The following is a 20,688-nucleotide window of genomic DNA, read 5'->3' as shown; positions in this document are numbered from 1 at the left end:
ACTGTTGTCAGTCATGTTGTCTGGCATTACTTAGTTGTGAAAAGGCAGAGAAAAATCTTCATTCATATATTAAACACTGAAATATTTGGGTTGTTTTTAAGTTTCCGGTTGTGAACATTTCAGACAGGTTCAGTTTATTAGCTATTCAGAATTCCTTCTCTCAATGTGTAGACACACACAATATGATAAACAAAGGAATTATGAATAGCATGAATTGTGAAGGTCCTAATGAGACATGCATATGATTAAAAGTCACAGATGAGGGAGAACTTGAATATTCAGTACTCCGTTGAACTTACCACACCATTTGAGTTATGCACTCCATTCAAGTTGACCTTCGTCACAAAACGAACAAAAGGGGGCGTTTCTGGATATCTTGGTCCACATTCTACTCTTAGACTGTACATCCTGTTCTCATAGATGGTCTGCATGAAAAAAAAAAAATCATTATAAACGTGTAATTCTAAAACAACATCACACTGATTAATCCCTTAATTAAAAACATAAAGGTGAAAGTCATCAGCCTAAATACCCGTTCAAACCAAGAATGATAACTATAACAATAAATATAACAGCGTCCGCACCAACGTATGATATTGGTCTGTTGCTGCAGTTTTGTCATTTAAACGTTTCTTTAAAGTAGGATGGATTGGCTGTCAATGTTTTAATTGTTCAACAGCTGAGAAAAAAATCTTTCTGAAAGTGATTCCAATGATATTGGATTCTGCTATTCTTTTAGAATAAATGTTAAACAATGTAGATGCCTGGTTTGGCCCTGTAAAATTTACAGCTCATAATAACAAAACATTATGCCCTGATGAAAACATATTATGCCCTTATGATTAGTCTACATGTAAATACAACTGCCAAGTAATTTGAAGCCCCTTCAGATTAAGTTAATTAATTCCATATATAACGCCCAAAATACAGTGGGTATAGAAATGAATCACCCCCCTTTAAAATAATCATAATATTTACTCAGTGCATCAAATTTAACTGAACTTTCTGCAAAGAAGAGTGGGCAAATATTGCAAAGTCTAGATGTGCAAAGTTAGTAGAGACAAATCCCAACAGACTAAAGGCTGTAATTAAAGCAAAAGGTGCTTCAACAAAATACTGATACAAGGGAGTGTTACTTTTTCCAACTGTTATATCTTTCACTTGGATATTATAAGTTGCACTGAGTAGGCTAAATACAGCTGGATAAAACTAAAATTGTGTCCATCTTCATTTCAGGATGCAAAGCAACAAATTATTATTTTTTTCTATACCCACTGTATACTAAAAACATGTTCTAGAATGGTTCATGAAAACTATAAAGAAAAACATATTTGGGTTTTAATGGTAGATTCAAAAGTACATTTCTACACAATTCCTCAAAGAACTGGAGCTTTTTCTTCAATGATAAGTTTAGCGACTTCTGCTACATCTCTGCTCGTGCATCGTTAGGAATTTAATGATTCCAGTCCCATACAGATTCTATAAACAATTTATATTATTAGTTAAACAAAAACAATGTTAACTTTATGTAATCCACAACTTTCCACAAACAGTTAATAGCAGTAACTGTAATTATACACTGTAAACAATTGCTGTAGTTTCTACAGTACAATTTTACAGTATATTACGGTTTAAACATTTTACAAGATGTAGCTGTAATTCGCAATGCATTATGGGTCAAATGTCGATTGTAATTCTATTACAAGAAGCAGGTGTTGTCACTGTAGCGCCTGGTTTTTACACTAACTTACTGTAGTGTGGTATTATGGGATTGCGCGTGCTTCATTCAAATCTGAAATCCAGCTGACTGGAGCAGCTCGAGAACGATTGAAGATTAGAGCTTTATTCATAATTCCTGGTAAATTCACTTAAATAAATAAAAGTAAAATTAAGTTAATGTATAAGCCATATCGTTACAACAGCCTGCTATCACGACATTTAGACAAGCGGCCTTGGTATGTGCAGTAAGCTGGAAATTGCCATCATAGCACAGTTAGGCTAAATGCTGCATTTTTATTTTTATTTTGGCAGTTTAATTTTCTTATTGAGAGCATTTAAAGTAGTTTACCCAACATTTAACGTAATGCCCAGTGTGAATGATTGTTATAGTAACTACTATCTGTCGAAATAACTGACAAACAGCTAAATTTAATTTGTTCCTATGTGTTAAACTGTCCCATATTGATGTGACAACTTACTATAATTAGAAACTAACGTTACATGTAAATGGGTGTCTATTGCCACTGTAGTTGTACTGACAATAAAGCTGGTTCGGGACAATTTTTTAGTGAAAGACATATTTATATGCCCGATTGGACAAGTTAACCTGATTAAAGCTTGGGTGAGAAAAAGAAAGAAAAAAAACAAAAAAAAAAAACTAGGGAAGCATCGAAAACGCGACTGATTCTGATTTTATTACATTCAACATCAAAACAAATAACCTTAACGGCACACATAAACTCACAAGAAACATGAGGTAAATGTTTAAACTGTTGAGTTGATTTATTTTTCAATTGTATTAGGTAATGTATTTTTATTAATTCTGTTGTAAATCATTTGATAAACTTGTATTTTAGATTACATTTTATATTGAAATACTGTATTGTAGGTTACATTATGGCTTATATTTATTCATTTCAGGTGCACCCAGTGGCTTTTCGGGGGTCAGATGGTTGTGAATTCATACCTTTGTGGCTGGATTTGCAGTCTTATTACAACTTCAGTCTGGCGTCCCGGGAGCAGGCATCTTTTGCACACTTGAATTTTTTAAAAGGTAACAGGGTTTTTTTTTAAATTTTTTTAAAGGTTTTACTTGAGTAACTTCATTTGTGAAAAGGGTTACTTATTTAGTTTAAGTACTGGCACATGCTGATTGTACTGTATAAGTGGCATTTTTACATTAATTTTATTGAGCTAGTTTCATTCAACACTGAACTTTATTCTAAAGCTTCTGCTTGTTTTGATGTGCAGATGTTTTGTTGGAATCACAACACTCACTGGATACAAGACGGATACATAGAAGCAAAACAAGTGGAAAGGTCTCAGAGAAGAGGTTACTTATTTAGTTTAAGTACTGGCACATGCTGATTGTACTGTATAAGTGGCATTTTTACATTCATTTTATTGAGCTAGTTTCATTCAACACTGAACTTTATTCTAAAGCTTCTGCTTGTTTTTATGTGCAGATGTTTTGTTGGAATCACAACACTCACTGGATACAAGACGGATACATAGAAGCAAAACAAGTGGAAAGGTCTCTGAGAAGAGGGACAACCCTCATGTGTGTGCTCAACTCAGAAAGTTGATGGACTTTCAGTATGCATTTATTAAATTGTCTTTTGCAAGAATATTCTAAATGTAATAGAACATAAGCTCAAACAACAGAATTTGCGGTATAATGTTGATTCCAGCATTTTTTAATCCCTTTTTAACCAAAATTATACGAATTCTGTTGATTGACCTTCATTTTTATAGAAATTTAATGTTCTACTCAGAATATTTCTTAGCTTATTTTGTGATATAACAAGTATTTGTAGTTATTTTGTGATGCCATGTTATTATTATGATAAGATTTTAACTGTTGAAAGACTGACATTTTTATTTTTACCAGTAAAAGCCTTGCAATGTCTTTCTGCCAGTTTTAATAAATATTTATTTGCAACATCTTTGACTTGGTTTTTATTAATTTGTAAATGTATTAAGATAGTGCTCATGCATTTAAATCCGTATTTTACGGTTTACAATTTACTGTTAAAATAATTCTTTGCAGCATTTTCATTGTTAAATTATTAAAACATCTTGGATTTAGGGGTATTTACAGGATTTCATTGGCAACTTTAGTTTCCAGGTAAATACTGTACTTTAGTGAGATTACAAAATATTGCTGTAAAAAAACTACAAATTTAATTCAATGTTACTGTAAAAATACTACAAATTACTGTTTCACATAGCAATTCACTGTAATTAAATAATATAAATAAATTAGTAATTTCTGTAAATTCTACGGTACATTTTTTTTTTTACAGTGTACCAGTTATATATATATAATATAGGGATGCCCCCCAATAGCCAACTAAACGTTTGTTGAATAAAAGAGGCTTAGTCGGCTAAAATTGTATTGGTCGGTTAAACACAGGAAAAAAGTCAATTATACCTTATAATTAAAAGTAAGTAGTAGCAACTTTACACAGCCATTTGCTCTAATGTTACCCTAGATAAATGGGCGCTATTAGGCGCATATTCAAGTGTTTATGCAAAGTGTGGAAGCTATAGCGCGCTTACTACGTGAAATGGAGGTGCTGGCATGATCATTTGCATTTTTTCCTTATAACAGTGGAAACAAAATATGCCATAATTTTTGCTCATACAGATAAGAGTAATACATGATTCAAAACTGTCAAGGATCTACTTTTATTTGTGTACACTCACAATAACAACAAGACGTTGCGCTTTTGTAAAACAAAGAAAACAAACAGGATGTGCTTTCTTTCGTCTTGGTCTCCATGAACTGGAGCGCAGCACAAAAATGAACCGAAACTCAGCGTAGTGGCTACTTACCTCCCAGACTAGTTTATTAATAAATAATTTATACATCTCCTTGCTATTTTTCACAACATATAGTCATTACTTTTGCCGGTGCTTTGTGGCAAACTTTGTGTGCGCTTGAGTGTGGAATTCTAAAACCTAACCTTCACTTCATTAAAAAATTTAGAAAAAAAAAGTTTCACTTTATTAAAAATATTTTCATAAGCGTCTACTGAAAAGTAAAGAGTCCTAATGGAGTTGAAGACATCAGTCCATCAAAATATAGTTTAGTAATAAATATGCAAAGATGTGAGCCAATCATTACAGCAAGGATATGAATTGAAGGAGACACACTTTTAAATAGTGTTCAAACAAAGAAATGGCCAATTATTTCTAAATGATGACTGCTCTTGATGTAAAAATCATACCAAACATTAAAAGTATAAAATAATTTCATGAAATATTCTAAAATAAAGGCAATTCACCCCTTTAATATTAATGTCACAGTTATGGACTTTTTGTTATGTTTTCTTATGTTCCAGGTTCCCATTTAGTTCTTGTCTTCCTAGTTTCTGATCTTGTCATTAGTTTCTTTGGTAAAGTATTAGTTTCAGGTGAGTCTCATTAATTTACCCATTATAAATACTTTGTTTTCTGTTCTCTGCCGGTTTTTTGCTTTACAATTGTGTGCGCTCCTGTGTTTATTCCTTGAGGATTTATAATTAACTCTTTCCCTGCCACTGACGAGTTCTCGTCTTTTACATGAAAACGCAACGAGAAGTTTTTACAGCTTTCCGTGTTTTCACTGTTATACACTCGGTAGCGCTATTACGCATCTTCTAAACTAGTACAAAACCTCCCGAACAAAAACACACGTGGACAGGATGGAGAAAGGAGCAGTGGTGGAAAGAGTACTGAAAAAATATACTCAAGTAAAACTACCATTACCTTCCAAAAAATGTAGTGCGAGTAGAGTAAAAGTACTTGTCCAAAAAAACTACTTGAGTAAGAGTAAAAGAGTAGCCTATTTAAAAGTACTCATGAGTATTGAGTAGTGAGTACTGAGCTGTGGATTCTACCCCCTCATAATAAACGCTGTACACCGCAATTTATTGTTGTTCATTCTGTAATTCACATCATCTTGTTTGTCATAAAGAATGAAGAGTATCTTTCATCCAGCAGTTTTACTTTTGACTGCCAACTCTTTCAAATACATCAAAACAGCACGGAAACAGTATTCGATTGAAGAAAAAAAATTGTTATGCTGATAATACAATTTGTAAGGGGAAATGCATTAAATAGCGAGTTATTTCTGGGGAAACTTTTTCAAAGGAAAACACACACGCACGTCTCTTTGCTGAGCCTCGGCGGTGAATGGAACAAAAAGAGTTGAAATTGAAAATTGTTTGTTTATGCGCGAGTGCACTTGCTAATTGAAGGTGGATTGTATAAAATGGATAAAAAAAAAAAGTTTATTAACGAGCTGCAGTTTTATTACATCACGTACTGGCACAGATGCAGTATATTAATGCCACGGGTCATCAATAAGGTGCAGATTGGTCCTCAATTTGTGTTTTCAACACTTTTTCACGCGTTCAAACTCATCAAAAGTCAACAAGTTCCACAAGCAACAACGACTTATCCAAGTGACCGCTGCAGAACGCACGTGAGAGGCAGCGCATCTCAAAAGTGAGTGGGAATTTACCGAACGTGGCACTTGCGTGAGTTAACACTGTATGCAATACCCACAACCTCACACCAAATTTCAGGCCGTGTAGATAGGCAAGCATATATACAAATCATTTAGTAAGCAGAAATCCGAAATTTACCTTAACATTAAGTTGGAGGAAGATGCGACTGAATTGATGCTTGAAGCAATGATAAACAATTGGCGGTTAAAGTTTTCTATGCAAAATTTGATTTGATGAAAGTCACGAGACCTATTACTATCTAACCAATCACATTGATGGATACAAATAAAATTAAAATAAGCATGTAACGACCATAAACGGAGGAAAATAGCGGAGTAAAAGTACCGATACATCACTTAAAATGTACTCAAGTAAAAGTACACAATTTTTAAACTACAAATACTCACGTTACAGTAATTAAGTAGTTTTTATCAGTAATTGTACTTTGAGTAATCCGTTACTTCACACCCCTGGAAACGAGCGATCTCATATGTAAACAGATGCATATGAAAAATAATGTGATCATCAGCAATAGACAGCATATAAATGAAAACTGCATAATGTTACAGAGTAAAATGTTGATCCAGGAAGTGGTATATGCCTGTGCAAGCTTTGGAGGTGTTGATGGAAGTGATTTACTGGATTTATGCTTTGATAATCATACTGAATATTATCCAGATGTAGTTTGATAGAAATGTGATTTTCTCACCTTTTTGCTCAAAATTACGCATTTTTATGAAACCTACCTATATTCAAGTGTTGATAAAAAAAAATGCTTTAAGCTAGAATAAAACTGATTTTGTTTAAAAGTAGAGGCCCTGATCTTTATTTTGTTGTATTGCATATTCAAATATTCATACAGCAAAATATACTGGAGGCCATCAAATTTGAGTGAAAATCATGCAGTGGCTGGCAACTTAAAAAAAAAAATGTTGGCAGGGAAAGTTAAAAGGCTATTTTGGATTATACTCCTTCATGGTGCGCATAATATAGTGCTACATGATACAATTAAATTCATGTGATATGGATTTTATAAAACAGTTCAATAAGCATTTGTAATCATGCTAATTTCGTGAAATTCTGCACTCTTACATTTTGAATACTGGGGGCATTTTAACTGAATTCTAATAGGCTAGATCAGAGGTGCCCAAACTCGGTCCTGGAGGGCCGGTGTCCTGCAGAGTTTAGCTCCAACTTGCCTCAACACACCTGCCTTTAAGTTTCTAGTATGCCTAGTAAGAGCTTGATTAGCTGGTTCAGGTGTGTTTAATTGGGGTTGGAGCTAAACTCTTCAGGACACCGGCCCTCCAGGACACCCCTGGGCTAGATCATACAGGGAAAGCTTGCACTCTGAAGAAATGTTTGGTTTTTGCAAAGTAAGTGACATTCTCAATGTCAGTTTCCACAACGTTAAAACAATTATGATATCATCATAGACAATGCATATTGCACATCCCAAATGTTGTAGTATGCCTTTTCCCCAGTAATATTGTTATTGGGATTTGGTTCTTTTCAGAAACATGCAGAGTGTTTCTAACAGAATAAACTCAGATTCTGACCTCTTGTTTTTCTGAGTAGGAACATTTTACTCAGGCACAAGAATATGCATCTTAAATTAATTTAAAAGAGCTAATTAGGCTAGTAGAACTGACCCTAGGGGGTCCGATGATCATTCCTCTCCAGCGTGTGAGGGTCATGTCCTCATCGTCTTCCAAACCCCAGCTCACCGTTCCATCTCCAACACCCTTCTGACCCTCTTCAAGCTCCTCCAGCAGCCGGAAGTTACGGGGGACTTTCACGCCTTTGAAAACAAACGCACAATAATATAACTCATATCACACACACTGGATGCGTTGCTTTCAATTCAAGCAGCGTTAAAAAGCATGTTTATTTAATCACAGGCAAAAGTTAACTTCAATAAATGCACATAATAGATGAGTTTGAAGTTCAGTTTTTTTTTTTTTTTTTTTTTAAAACAGCAAAATGGAAAGAGAAAGCGCGATCTATATTATAGCTCTATATATGAAGCACACAGACTTTATTGGAGCCAAAGAAAGACCAATGTTTCCCTGAAAAATGCACAACACACAATCTTCCAGCCTAGTTTGAAGTCATTATGTACAACAACAATTTGGGACAACTATAATATAATTTAATGGAAAACTATGCGAATGGCGCTCCGTGGCACAGCAAGATTTCTGTCGACTGCATGAACATATCAATTCGCTTTCTCACATCACTAGCTTTGATAGTGCTGGCAAACAAATGTATTAATACAGCGGTTCCCAAACTGGGGTACCCCAGACTGACCACCAGGGGTACACGAGAGTGATTTTGATCTGTGTGCTAATACGCAGGCCTATCTGACTAAAAAAAGGGTAGTAAGTAATATTCTTTTTTATTTAGCCTATGACTTTCTAATATACAGCCAGGGCTTGACATTAAAACCCGCCAAACGCGGGTGGATTTTAGCAGTGGCGGGTAACACGGTCACTCCCACTTTGGCGGGTTAAATCTTATATACAGTAACAGAGCTCGACATTTATGTTTGTCTGGGACAAGTGGGTTTTTAGAAAGGGCAAGCGAAAGATAATTTTACTTGCCTGACCGGACAACTAATCTGATTAAAACATCTAACTAATTAGTAGAGATGCACGGATTGCAATTTTCTTGGCCGATTTCGATTTCCGATTTTTTGGAAGTGTGACCTGCCAATACCGATTTTTGCCGATTCCAATTTTCTTTCTAAGAACTATAATTGACAGCATATACAAACAAAAGTCTATGTAAATTTCAATGCAAAAATTATTTACATAATAAAAGAAATGATTAAACATTACAATTCCCACAATCTGGACTAAGTTACAGACTTTCTCTCTCTTAAACAACTCTCAAAATAAAGTGCTCTGTGACTCGAAAGAGGAAGCACAATTGGTGGCTGACTAAATACTTTTTTCCCCACTGTAACTTAAAATGAGTTGCTGTATGTAACAAAACAGATGTAATTTCCCACTATGTTTATAAATTGTCATTTATACCCCCCTAACCTTCACATGAAATTCTTACTTTGTTTCAATTAATTCAGTTAGAATAATAAGAAACTGTAGAGTTGTTACCATTCAAATGAAATTAGTATTAAACTATCTTTCCACTGCTGAGGAAACAGAAGCTGCATCTGAAGTGGCATTAGATGCATTTTGATGAAGCTGAGGTGCCATAAATGCATTTACACATTTAAAATTTCAAATGCACAAATAATTTTATAAGATTAATGTTTTAGATATTTTTTAAAACATACAAATAAATGTTGAAAAAAATGCAATGATACTTTTAAATATGACTAAACCACCAGTAGGTGGTGGCAAATGTCGGTTTTAATGAGTGAGTCATTTATTCTTTCATTCAACCGATTCATTCAAACTAGAGCCCGACCGATATGGGTTTTTTAGGGGCCGATGCAGATGCCTATATTAGTGAGAAAAAAAGACCAATATCGATATATCGGCCACTATTCTTTGTGTGTAGGCTATATTATAGTACAGTATTGTCAACAGTTTGGACAATTCCCATTCGTGTGTCCAATTTTTTTTACTGGTACTGTATATAGAATACAGTATATAGCCTACATAAACAGAATATATATATATATATATATATATATATATATATATATATATATAAACACATTTTTTGAGATAGCTCAAATGTGGTGATCAAACACTTATAATGATGTAACAAACATAGGCCTATGTAATGGAGGCAGGGTATTTAACAATTTAACTAAGCTTTATTATTCAAAATGAGCCTGGGCGATAAAACGGTATCGATATTTATTGATGTACACCTTCGATATCGATAGAATTTTTTTTCGATATAGCACACAATATAGGCACATGCTATGAGGTGCTATGAGACAGCACACACAAACACATGTTGAAATGAGTGCTGTGCCTGCGATGAAGAGATTGTGAATAAAGAATTAAGTCAAATTTAAAATAAACATTTGCATTTGAATGTTAGGTGTGCATCAGGGAGCATCATCAGTGGTGCGCGAGATGCGGTGATGTTGTAAGTGACGTTGTTGCATTTTAATGTTTTGTTAGTCTAGCCCATGAGATGCGCCGCTGCAGTGTGATGCATTCAAAATATTAGAGAAATATAGAAGCTCAATGCGGAAAAGATCTTGAATGGGTTAAAACCGAAACCAAGCCATTCACACAGAACGCAGATTCAGCGCATTTTTTTTTTTGACGGACAAATATGACTGCTGCACTCGCGTCTCACAGAAGAGATGTATAGAAAGCCATGCAAAGTTAAAACAGTTTAAACTTTTAGAGAACACGTCACAAATTTGTGGAGGTTTATTCCTTTTCACTGGGTCTCATATGTTTTTAAATGCAGTCTGTGTGAATGGCGCTTCGGCTCTTTGGATAAAGCAATGCATACATACATACATGATGCTGTTTTGTTCGTAATTGTTTATGCAATTTACGAAATTATATTAGATTTTTATGAGTTAATTTAGACGTCATGAACGTTTTTATAGAGTTACTTGCTAAATGCGCTGCATTATTTTGCTCATTGCGCCCCCGGGAGACAATTAGACCTATACAATAAAGACCTATTTAATCTGCATATAAAACATTAGAAATTAGATATGTTTAATTTTTATTGTGTTTGATTGTTAAAACAAAAAATATTTTTGTTTGTCTCAATAAAGTGTTATTTATAAATAACAGTGGTTAAATAAAAAAAAATAAAAAATTCTATTGCTTTTTGTTTTAAAGGTTATAAAAATGTCAATAATTATCAATACCGAACGATATATTTACGATAACGATACATTTTTTAGCAATATCACCCAGCCCTAGTCTGACATCAGTGCACTTAACAGTAAACTTCACTTATTATAAACAACATTAATAGAACAAAATATACACAACTTGAACTAAGAAATTAAACAAGGTAACTGCGTAGGGCAAGCAAGCTACTGCCAAACCAACAGGGGCAGGTTTTATGCAGGAAGCACAGCTTTTCTAAATGTAAACATCTAAAATGAATAAATAATAATGAATAATATTTTTTTTCACAAACTCTGTGTTGTGTATTTTCTGGTAATCCAATGAACATGCAGAACATTCGTATTTAAATCGTCTTTTTGCAGTTCAATATTCACAGACACGGTCTCTATATATATTCTATTGTATTTTGTTGCGCCGCACGATGTGATGTGACCGATGTGATAAGCATGAGTTCTAGGTCGCAGTGCGGCCAGTAAACACCAGCATTGAGTGGCCGAGATCAGCTTCGGTGGCCGTAACACAGGCTTTAGTGCGCCGCTAACACGTGCCGTGATGCGCAGATCAGCTCTAGTCTCTAACATCACTGAATCTGCTGTTAAAATGAACCATCCATTCATCATATCATCATGCAAAACTAAGAATTAGAATCACTGTAATGTGACGATCAAATATAGGTGAGGGTGGGTGGCGGGTGGATAATTTGAAGCAGCTGACTCGGGTGATGTTTGAGCTCATCCGCGCATCTCTACACTACACTGACCTGGGTCGCCAGTAGCAAAGAATGGAGCGCTGAAAAGGCTGGACAAACTAAGTAATTACACCATTCAGAAGCATTTAATCTGCTTTATATGTTCTGTAAAAACAATGTTCATATCGGCGGCATATTCACCGATACCAACATATCAGCGACAGGCCCATATCGGCCTATAATATCGGCTTTACGATATATCGGACGGGCTCCAATTCAAACGGCTGATTCATTCAGAAACGAGGCAAGTGACTGTCCTTATGAATGGGCCACTGGATCATTGACTCACTCGATTCGTTCAAAAATGTGGATTCATTCAGTAATGAAACACCGCTGTGTGTTGCTCAGAGAGAAACAACAGTTCTGCTGTGGCTTTGATCGGAACTATTTTTGTCAGTGAAATTGAGCAAAAACAGTCAATATCAGGCCCGGTTCTTAAGCACTACAGAAGGGTGGGCAATTCTTTTTTCTTTTGTGGAGGGTGGGATACAGTCTAGAAATTTAGACTGCAATAAGTTGCATAGGTAAAATAGCAATATCTACAGTGTTGTTGATATATGTACACTGAAAAAAAGAGCAATATCATGCTTTCGTGGGCAGCCTACAGCGAACTAGGGCTGGGCAATGTGTCAAAAATATCTTATCGGTAATCGCCTTTAAAAATATCGTGATATCCGATAATATCACCTACATAAGCCCCCCCTCCCCCACGCCCCGCCCCCGCCGAGACAACATTGCCGACATGCACCATAAATACACCATGTTCAGTTGGGTCTTAATTATTGCCACAAAGTTTGGTTTTACTTTTCTTAGTTTGGGCTTAAACTAACAGAAAACGTTAGCTTTGCTGCTGCTAATAATTTCTACTCTGTTCTTATCAAATTTGTGTTTGAACTGTTGAGGAAAAATAATAGAACCCAATTTTAAGTTCATCATGGTGAAGTTAGACATTCTGGCGGTGATTGTAAGAATGATAAATACATGTTGATGTCATATAATATTGTCTTGAATAAAATGTTTATTTATTATTATTATTATTGCCTATTTTCCGATGTTTCTTTCTTTTTGGCATTATCGCCTGTGTAGACAGCATGTTAATATTAAGCGACTTACATTTTAGTACAATATTGTGGAAGTCGTGGCCTAATGGTTAGAGAGCCGGACTCGTAACCCAAAGGTTGCAGGTTCGAGTCTCGTACCGGCAAGGATTGTAGGTGGGGGGAGTGAATGTACAGCGCTCCCTCCCACCTTCAATACCATGACTGAGGTGCCCTTAAGCAAGGCACCGAACCCCCAACGGCTCCCCGTGCGCCGCAGCATAAATGGCTGCACACTGCTCCGGGTCTATGTGTGTGTTCACTGCTGTGTGTGTGTGTGCACTAGACTTGTGCCGGTATTCGGTAATGCTAATGATATTGTTATCGTGGGCACTTCTAAATACCGTGAATAATTATATATTACAAATTATTCAGAATTTTTAATGCATTTTAAGAATACGTTTCCCATCAACTGGTCAAAATGCACAACACCGCTGTATGCTGCGTGAAAGACACGTGCGCACTCAGACATAAACAAGCGCGGACGAGAAGCACATGGCGGAACATGGTAGAGACGCTCTGGATGAAAGCGCACTTTCCCTCTCTGACAGCAGATGACGCTAAACTGCAGAAATAATGATAATAATTCATTTAAATGCAGCCCTTACCCCGGAAGCCCCGTAAACAAAGCAGCTGCACTACTTTCTGTTTCTGAATCGTGTTTAAATGATTTAAACAGTCATTCAGATTTGTGTATTTGCTATGGTGTTCATCACAGAGCCAAATACTTAAATATTTAGACTTAATAGGCTATTTATTTTCAAACTTTTTTTACATTTTAATCTGGACAACAACATGCCCTAGGTATTGTTTGAAAGTGTTTTGATTCTTTATTGTTCATCACACTTTACATTAGGGCTTCATTAGTTAAACTGCCAATGAAAAATTCTTCTGAACATTCATTAATCTTAGGTATTCTAAAATTTAAAGTAGCAACTGTTATTTAATGAGCTAACATGAACTAAGACTTGTATTTTTTAAACAAAGATGAATAACTTCTGTAGCAAATGTAGCTATTGCACATTATGAATGTTAATGCATTAACTAAGGTTAACTAATGAGGTCTTATTGTAAAGTGATACCTATTGGTCTTTATAGTTCTTTTGTACTTTAATCGGTGTAAAACTTTTAACTTTATACATTTTTCTGTATTGCATTTAAATGTTCAGTTATTTTTGTTATAAGAAAAAAGTTATTAAACCTGTTATACTGTATTATGACAGCACTTTTTAAAACTAAATTTCAATATCGTGATAATATCGTATACCGTGATAAAAGCATAAGCAATTAATCGCAACATGAAAATTTGATACCAGCATATCCCTAGTGTGCACTTTGGATGGGTTAAATGCAGAGCACTAATTCCAAGTATGGGTCACCATACTTGGCCACATGTCATGTCACTTTCATATTGTCAATGTTGACTGTTTTTGCTCGATTTGGTTAATGAAAATAGAACCAAACAAAGATCATAGCAGAACAGTTGCGCATCTCTGAGTAACACACAGCACTGTTTCCTTTCAAAAGATTCATTCAAAAACGCAGAATCATTTAGTGTCAATGATTCAGTGGTCCATTCATAAAGACCGTAACCTGCTTCACTCTTGAATTAATCAGACGTAGAGCTGGGCGATATAGCTTAAAAAAATGTATCAACGATATAATGTTTCATATTGTTCGGTATCGATAATTATTTACGTTTTTTATAACCTTTTTTAAAGAAATATAATATAATTTTTTTTTTATTAACCACTATTTTTAAATTAACCCAATTTATTGAGACAAACAACAAATATTTTTAGTTTTAACAGTCAAACACACAATAAAAATTAAACAAATATCTAATTTCTAATGTTTTATATGCCGATTAAATAGGCCTTAAAGGGGTCACAGGATGCTACATGCACTTTTACAAGTTGTTTGAACTTAAATGTGTTGGCAGTGTGTGTACACAACTACCCTATAATGATAAAAATCCACCCAGTGTTTATTTATTTATTTTTTAAATCTCGTTAAATGTTTTCCCCTTTCTCAAATCGAGCCGATCTCAGATGCGTGTCTGTGTGCCCTCACACAGACAGGCCCCTCCCACGATAGTTTGATTGACAGTAGCGTTTCAGCACAGACTGGACTGGTGTCTTACCTTAGCTCCGCCCTGAGTGAGCTGTCATTCAGTCCACCATTGTTTCACCGCCAGAGCAGATGTAGACAAGAATGACTCCTAAGCGATTCAGGTGCTCTGTTGCTGGATGTAATAATGAACCAAGCAGTCGTTGCTTACTCACCGACATGTGAGCCGCTGAAGACGCAGTGGATTACGTTTGTTTCTGAAGGGAATGCGCCCCCCGATCTACATAAATGCGTCTATGTTCGCGCGAATCATTCGTGATCCAGCCTCATCTACAGAAGTAGTGAGTATAATGTTTTGTAATTAATCTTTGCAAATCACCTTTCCTAATGATGTGCTAATTAGCAAGTTTCACGATGAATGCGGCTGAAGTAAACGGTCTCTCTGAGAGCAGCTCGGAAGAGAAGGGTGGGGTCAGCAGAACTCATTAACATTTAAAGGAAAATACAAAAACGTCTTGATCTGAAAAGAGCGGTTTTTGACAGGGTAAAAAAAGGTGTTTTTTTAATACTACCATTGAGAAATTTTAACCAAACTATGTTACAGACTTTTCATTAAGACCCTAAAGAATCATATCAACTTGTGGAAAATGGGCATCCTATGTCCCCTTTAAGGAAACTTTTGGCTCGTCTCCGAGGCCACAGGAAGGCGCCACTCACTCAGATTGTATTTAAAAACATATGAGATGCAGTGAACAGGAATAAACCTCCAAAAATTTGCGACGTGTTTTCTAAAAGTTTAAACTGTTTTAACTTTGCATGGCTACATCTCTCGTGTGAGACGCGAGTGCAGCAGTCATATTTGTCCGTCTAAAAAATGCGCTGAATTTGCGTTCTGTGTGAATGGCAAGATCTTCTCCGCATTGAGCTTCTATATTTCTCTAATATTTTGAATGCATAATGCAGCAACTGCGCATCTTGTGGGTTAGACTAACAAAACATTAAAATGCAACAACATCACTTACATCCCCGCATCTTGTGCTCCACTGATGACGCTCCCTGACGCACTCCTAACATTTGATTGCATTAAAATGCAAATGTTTATTTTAAATTAGACTAATATTCATTTTTTTATTCACAATCTCCTCATCACAGGCAGGCAGAGCACTCAATTCAGCATGTGTGTGCTGTGGGATTACAAATTTAAGAATTGCATCGGACAAATGATTGTCTTAAGCAAGGTGTGGCAAGAGGTTCCTGTCTGTTCCTGTTCTCTTATTGTTAGTAAAATGAACCAGATTACTGAGACGATCACCTTTTGTTTGTAATGGCTCTTGGTGCCTCTGCCCCAGTCTTTGAGTAGTTATGCTGATTGTATTAGGACTGTCAGACTGATTGGATTAGCACCTATGCATTTGAATGACACTGTTATGCTGATGAGATCAGGGCTGGAGAAATTCCGGTAACGGGCTGATTCCTGTATTGCATTTGCATGCTTTGTTTAGATTGTCTCCACCTCCACTGAATGAATCCCGCCCCCTTAAAATGTATATAAACTCTACTGTGCTGAGCTATAGTCAGACTTGGATGACTGCAGCGACGCACAGCGAGTCCTCAATAAAGAGTGACTTCTGTATGAAAGATATCCCAACGTCTCCAGGTTTTCTGCTTCGACGAGGAAAAAGTTTCCTACAGTGCAGTCTGCGTCACTCAGAGCACGTGCCTATATCGAACATTTTTTATATCGTTATCGAAGGAGTACCGTTGATTTATCGACCAGGCCTAATCAGACATCTGAACAAATCGTTTGAATGAACGCCTCAATGAGACACACACTTCCTGCCACCTACTGGCGGTTTACTTTTATATTTAAAAGTAGCTTATTGCATTTTTTCCAACATTTCATATTTGTATATCTAAAAAAAAAAAAAAAAACTGGTTTAAAACATTAAGCTCATAACATTTATGCAGTTGTAATTTTGCAGTGTAAATGCATTCATGCTACATTTCAGCTTCATTAAACTTTGTGTAAAATCTAAATGCCTCTTCAGCTGCAGTGGAAAGAATGGTTTTGTTAATACTGATTTCATTTGATTGGTTAACAGCCCTATGGTGTCTTATTATATTAAAGCCCGACCGATTTATCGGTCTGCCGATTTTATCGGCCGATATGAACCAGTCGCAGATATGCCACCAATATGGAAAAAAAAAAAACGCAGATAAAATGCTTGTAAATGGTGCAATTACAAAGTAATTCCATTGTTTGCTACTGGCGATAAAGCTTAAGTGTATACCATAGAAAATTTTAACCGCCATATTTCTGTAATGGCGCCGTGGATCCACACCAAATTCGGGGGATTCCTTCAGCTCGAGGAGCCCTCTCGAACGCTGAATCGAGTGTACGTCTTGAGGCCCCCTTTCGAATGAGACCACCCCCGCATCGATAGCCCCCCGGGTCCTACTTGGGGAAGGTGGCGTTTGAGAAGGCTCCTTAAGCTGAAAGGATCCCCCGAATTTGGTGGAGATCCGCCGCCGCGTTCACAAGATCACACCAGCCAACCCTTTCACTTCAGTAAGGAGGTCACTTTGGGGAACCACTGCATTAACGTGACCAGCTGGATATAAACTAACTCAGATAGATGGTAATAGTCGTGAGTCTCGTGACATTAAGCATTTGTGTCAAACTTGCGTGTGTTTTGTTCACATTGTTTTAACCACCCGAGGTATTAATAATGTTCTCGTCCTCTCAGCCTTGATGGCAAACATACTGCTGTCCTTTCTCTACTAATGCAGCATCTAGTCAACAAATTAATTACTTTATAATGATATGAAAACATACTGTAGTATACAGTGTACATATGGTTTTGTTGTCCGTTTTAAATCAGCATGTAAAGTGTCCCCTTCTGTGCAGCACACTGCCTCATGTGTCAAAACAAACAGCATGCGGCGTCAGTGATTCCGCCTCTAGAGGCTGCTCTCGCTCTCGTACTGTATAATGACAGCGGACCTTTTCAGCCGCACCAGCAATGGACACGGAAAAACTATCGGCATGGAGCAATGAACTAATGTTACTATTGTGGTGTATGTGTTTTTGATATGTTGTGTGATTGACAGCTTGTGCTCAAATTAATTTCTATGCTGAAAAAAGTTTAGAGTGAACTGTGGGAAATGGTGGGGACGAGGCGGTACTTGAATACTTAGATTTGATCAGTGGTACTTGGCCTGAAATATGACAACCTCAATAAATAACAATAGTCAATCAGTGACTTCTTCAGTAGCAAAATATGAGCCACAAAGGAGTGCAACAACACCTGCACACTTTTTCCAGTGGCCTAGATTCTGGAAGAATTTTTTTTCCCATAGGGATTTTAAAATGATCTTTAAGAGTTATAAGCCATTATCCAAGCAAAGTAGCAAACCCGCTACGTGGTGAACTACAACTTAAACTTTGTGAAGATTTTAAGCAATAAATATTTAAAAACTGGACAAAAAGACAAAAGATACAAGACTTGCAAATGACAATCAAATTAAAAGTAATGGATTTATATAAAACTATTGATTTAAAGATGTTGACTGTGTAAACTATATATTTTACATTTATTGCAAAATATGCATAGTATATATACACAAATATTTAAATAGTGTGTGTCAGCATGGGGAGACTAAATCTATTACGTCATTCGCGTAAATATTTTGGTGCAATTTACTTAGATTCGTATCGATTAAGAGATTGGATCTATTACTTGGATCAATAAGAGATTGGTGGAGATTTATTTGCAGAATCACGTTGTTTTTCACAGGGAATTCCACTGTTAAATAAATTAAAAATTGAAATGTCCTCAACAAAAACATATAGCATCAGTTAACAACCTCGTATCTCACAGTAGGTATTAGGGTTGGGTACCGTTTACATTTTAACCGGTATTGGTACCTAATGGTACCTTTTTTCGGTACTTTACTGTGTAATTACAAAAACATTTCAGTGAAAAAATAAGTCCAAAAGTCTCAATTTCAACATTTTGAACAATAGGGCCCTACAAACTTTTCTTTTTTTCCCCCCCTAGAAATTATTTTAAATTTGTCTGAAAATCAAAATGAAGGCATTAAACATTTATTTCAAATCAAATGAAAATTAAACCCTTTTATTTTTTGGCAAACAAATTGAGGTTTACTGTTGAAATTACTGGAAGACAAATTGTGTGAATATTCCTTTAAAACATTTTTTTAATAGGCTTTTATTATTTTTTCTACAATTAAGTGATTAATCTGGTTGTAATTTTTTTTATCATTTAATTGTTTTATTTAAATTAGATAGAAAATGGAATATTTAAAGATGTACATTATACTTTACAAAAGTAATACAAGAGCAATATATTTCTGTTACATGTTAAACCGTACTTTTATTTTGACAGGTTGCCATGAAGTTTGTGTGTGTGTGTATACAGTATGATGATGCTAGTTTTCTCAAATGAAACCGTAAAATGAAGTGACTTTCACAACAGCTCTGGAGATTAAGTTTTCGTGTTCATGCCGTCATATAGTGATACGCAGAGGCCGAAAATCACCGCGAGCGTCACGCGTGCTTCAGTATTTGTGTAGTAAACAAAACTGCGTTTCAGCCATTCATACATACAGAGGCAAGCGGAACATGCAGGATTCATATTGAAACCGTCTTTTTGCATTTTAATAGTCACAGACACTAGTTCATACGCGAATCGAATTAAGTGGCAGTGGCTACTTTTGATTTATTCATCCAAAATCAACGAATTCGTGGCATTCCGCGCTATAGAGTAAATTACATTTTTATGAATGGACTCCACAATCCCGTCCGCATTTTCGCAGAAACCATATAGACCTTGAAATGTAACCACACTTCACAACATGTCAGCTTGCCCTGTGTGTTGTTTGAACAAGTTGCAGGGGTGACCTCACGTCACAGGGTCTCTCTTTCTCTCTCTGTAGCATGCGCCCAGACGCGTTCTCGGGTACCGAAATTTGGCACCGACTGATTTAACGTGAATCTGTATCGGTACTCAGTAGTACCGACGAAATTCGGTCGGTACCCTTAAAAGTACTGAGTTCGGTACCCAACCCTAGTAGGTATGTTTTAAATGTTTATAAATTAACACTGAAAATCACTTCCACTATGAAGAAAAAGAACGGCATTTTTACTACCAAAAACCAGTGGTGGAAAGAGTACTGAAAATTGGTACTTAAGTACTGTTACCTTGCTGAAATAATACTCAATTACAAGCAAAAGTACTGGTGCCAAAACAGTACTTATGTAAAAGTACAAAGTACTCTTCTCAAAAACTACTCCGAGTACTAGTTACTTTTTAGCCAGTGATATTTAATGAATTACCAAAAAACATTAATTCACATCAAAGATCTATGTGGATAATAGCTACTAAGAACAAAATCCACTTTTATTTTATTGACAAAGTACATGAATTAGTGGTCATGATTAGGCATGGGCTGGTATGAGATTTTGACGGTATGATAACCTTAACCAAAATCCACTTTTATTTTATTGACAAAGTACATGAATTAGTGGTCATGATTAGGCATGGGCTGGTATGAGATTTTGACGGTATGATAACCTTAACCAAAAATATCACGGTTGCACGATATTGTCATTACAGCTCTAAAATGTGTTATTTTTAAATGTCTGGGTAAAAAAAAAAAAAATTTCCGCTGAACACAATATATTTTGTTTTTGAGCAACATACATAATGTTAGGAACAGTAGAATTTGTTTAT

At 35.8% G+C, this 20,688-nt stretch overlaps 1 protein-coding gene across 1 annotated transcript in view; it reads right to left on the bottom strand.

Moving 5' to 3' along the window:
- Positions 1–278: 278 nt before the first annotated feature.
- ube2v1 (ubiquitin-conjugating enzyme E2 variant 1) overlaps positions 279–20,688 on the bottom strand; it is a 28,608-nt gene continuing 8,198 nt past the window's right edge. Inside the window, exons 2-3 of the mRNA XM_016240968.1 lie at positions 7,868–8,016; positions 279–425 (exon numbers count right to left, since the gene is read on the bottom strand). Of these exons, the coding sequence (XP_016096454.1) occupies positions 279–425; positions 7,868–8,016 (296 nt within the window). The remainder of the gene's footprint in view (positions 426–7,867; positions 8,017–20,688) is intronic.

The sequence above is a fragment of the Sinocyclocheilus grahami genome, unplaced genomic scaffold (genome assembly GCF_001515645.1).
Source record: "Sinocyclocheilus grahami isolate Dianchi unplaced genomic scaffold, SAMN03320097.WGS_v1.1 scaffold606.1, whole genome shotgun sequence".
Taxonomy (NCBI): domain Eukaryota; kingdom Metazoa; phylum Chordata; class Actinopteri; order Cypriniformes; family Cyprinidae; genus Sinocyclocheilus; species Sinocyclocheilus grahami.
Note: the sequence above shows the minus strand (reverse complement) of the source record. Positions and strands in the feature narration are given on the sequence as shown.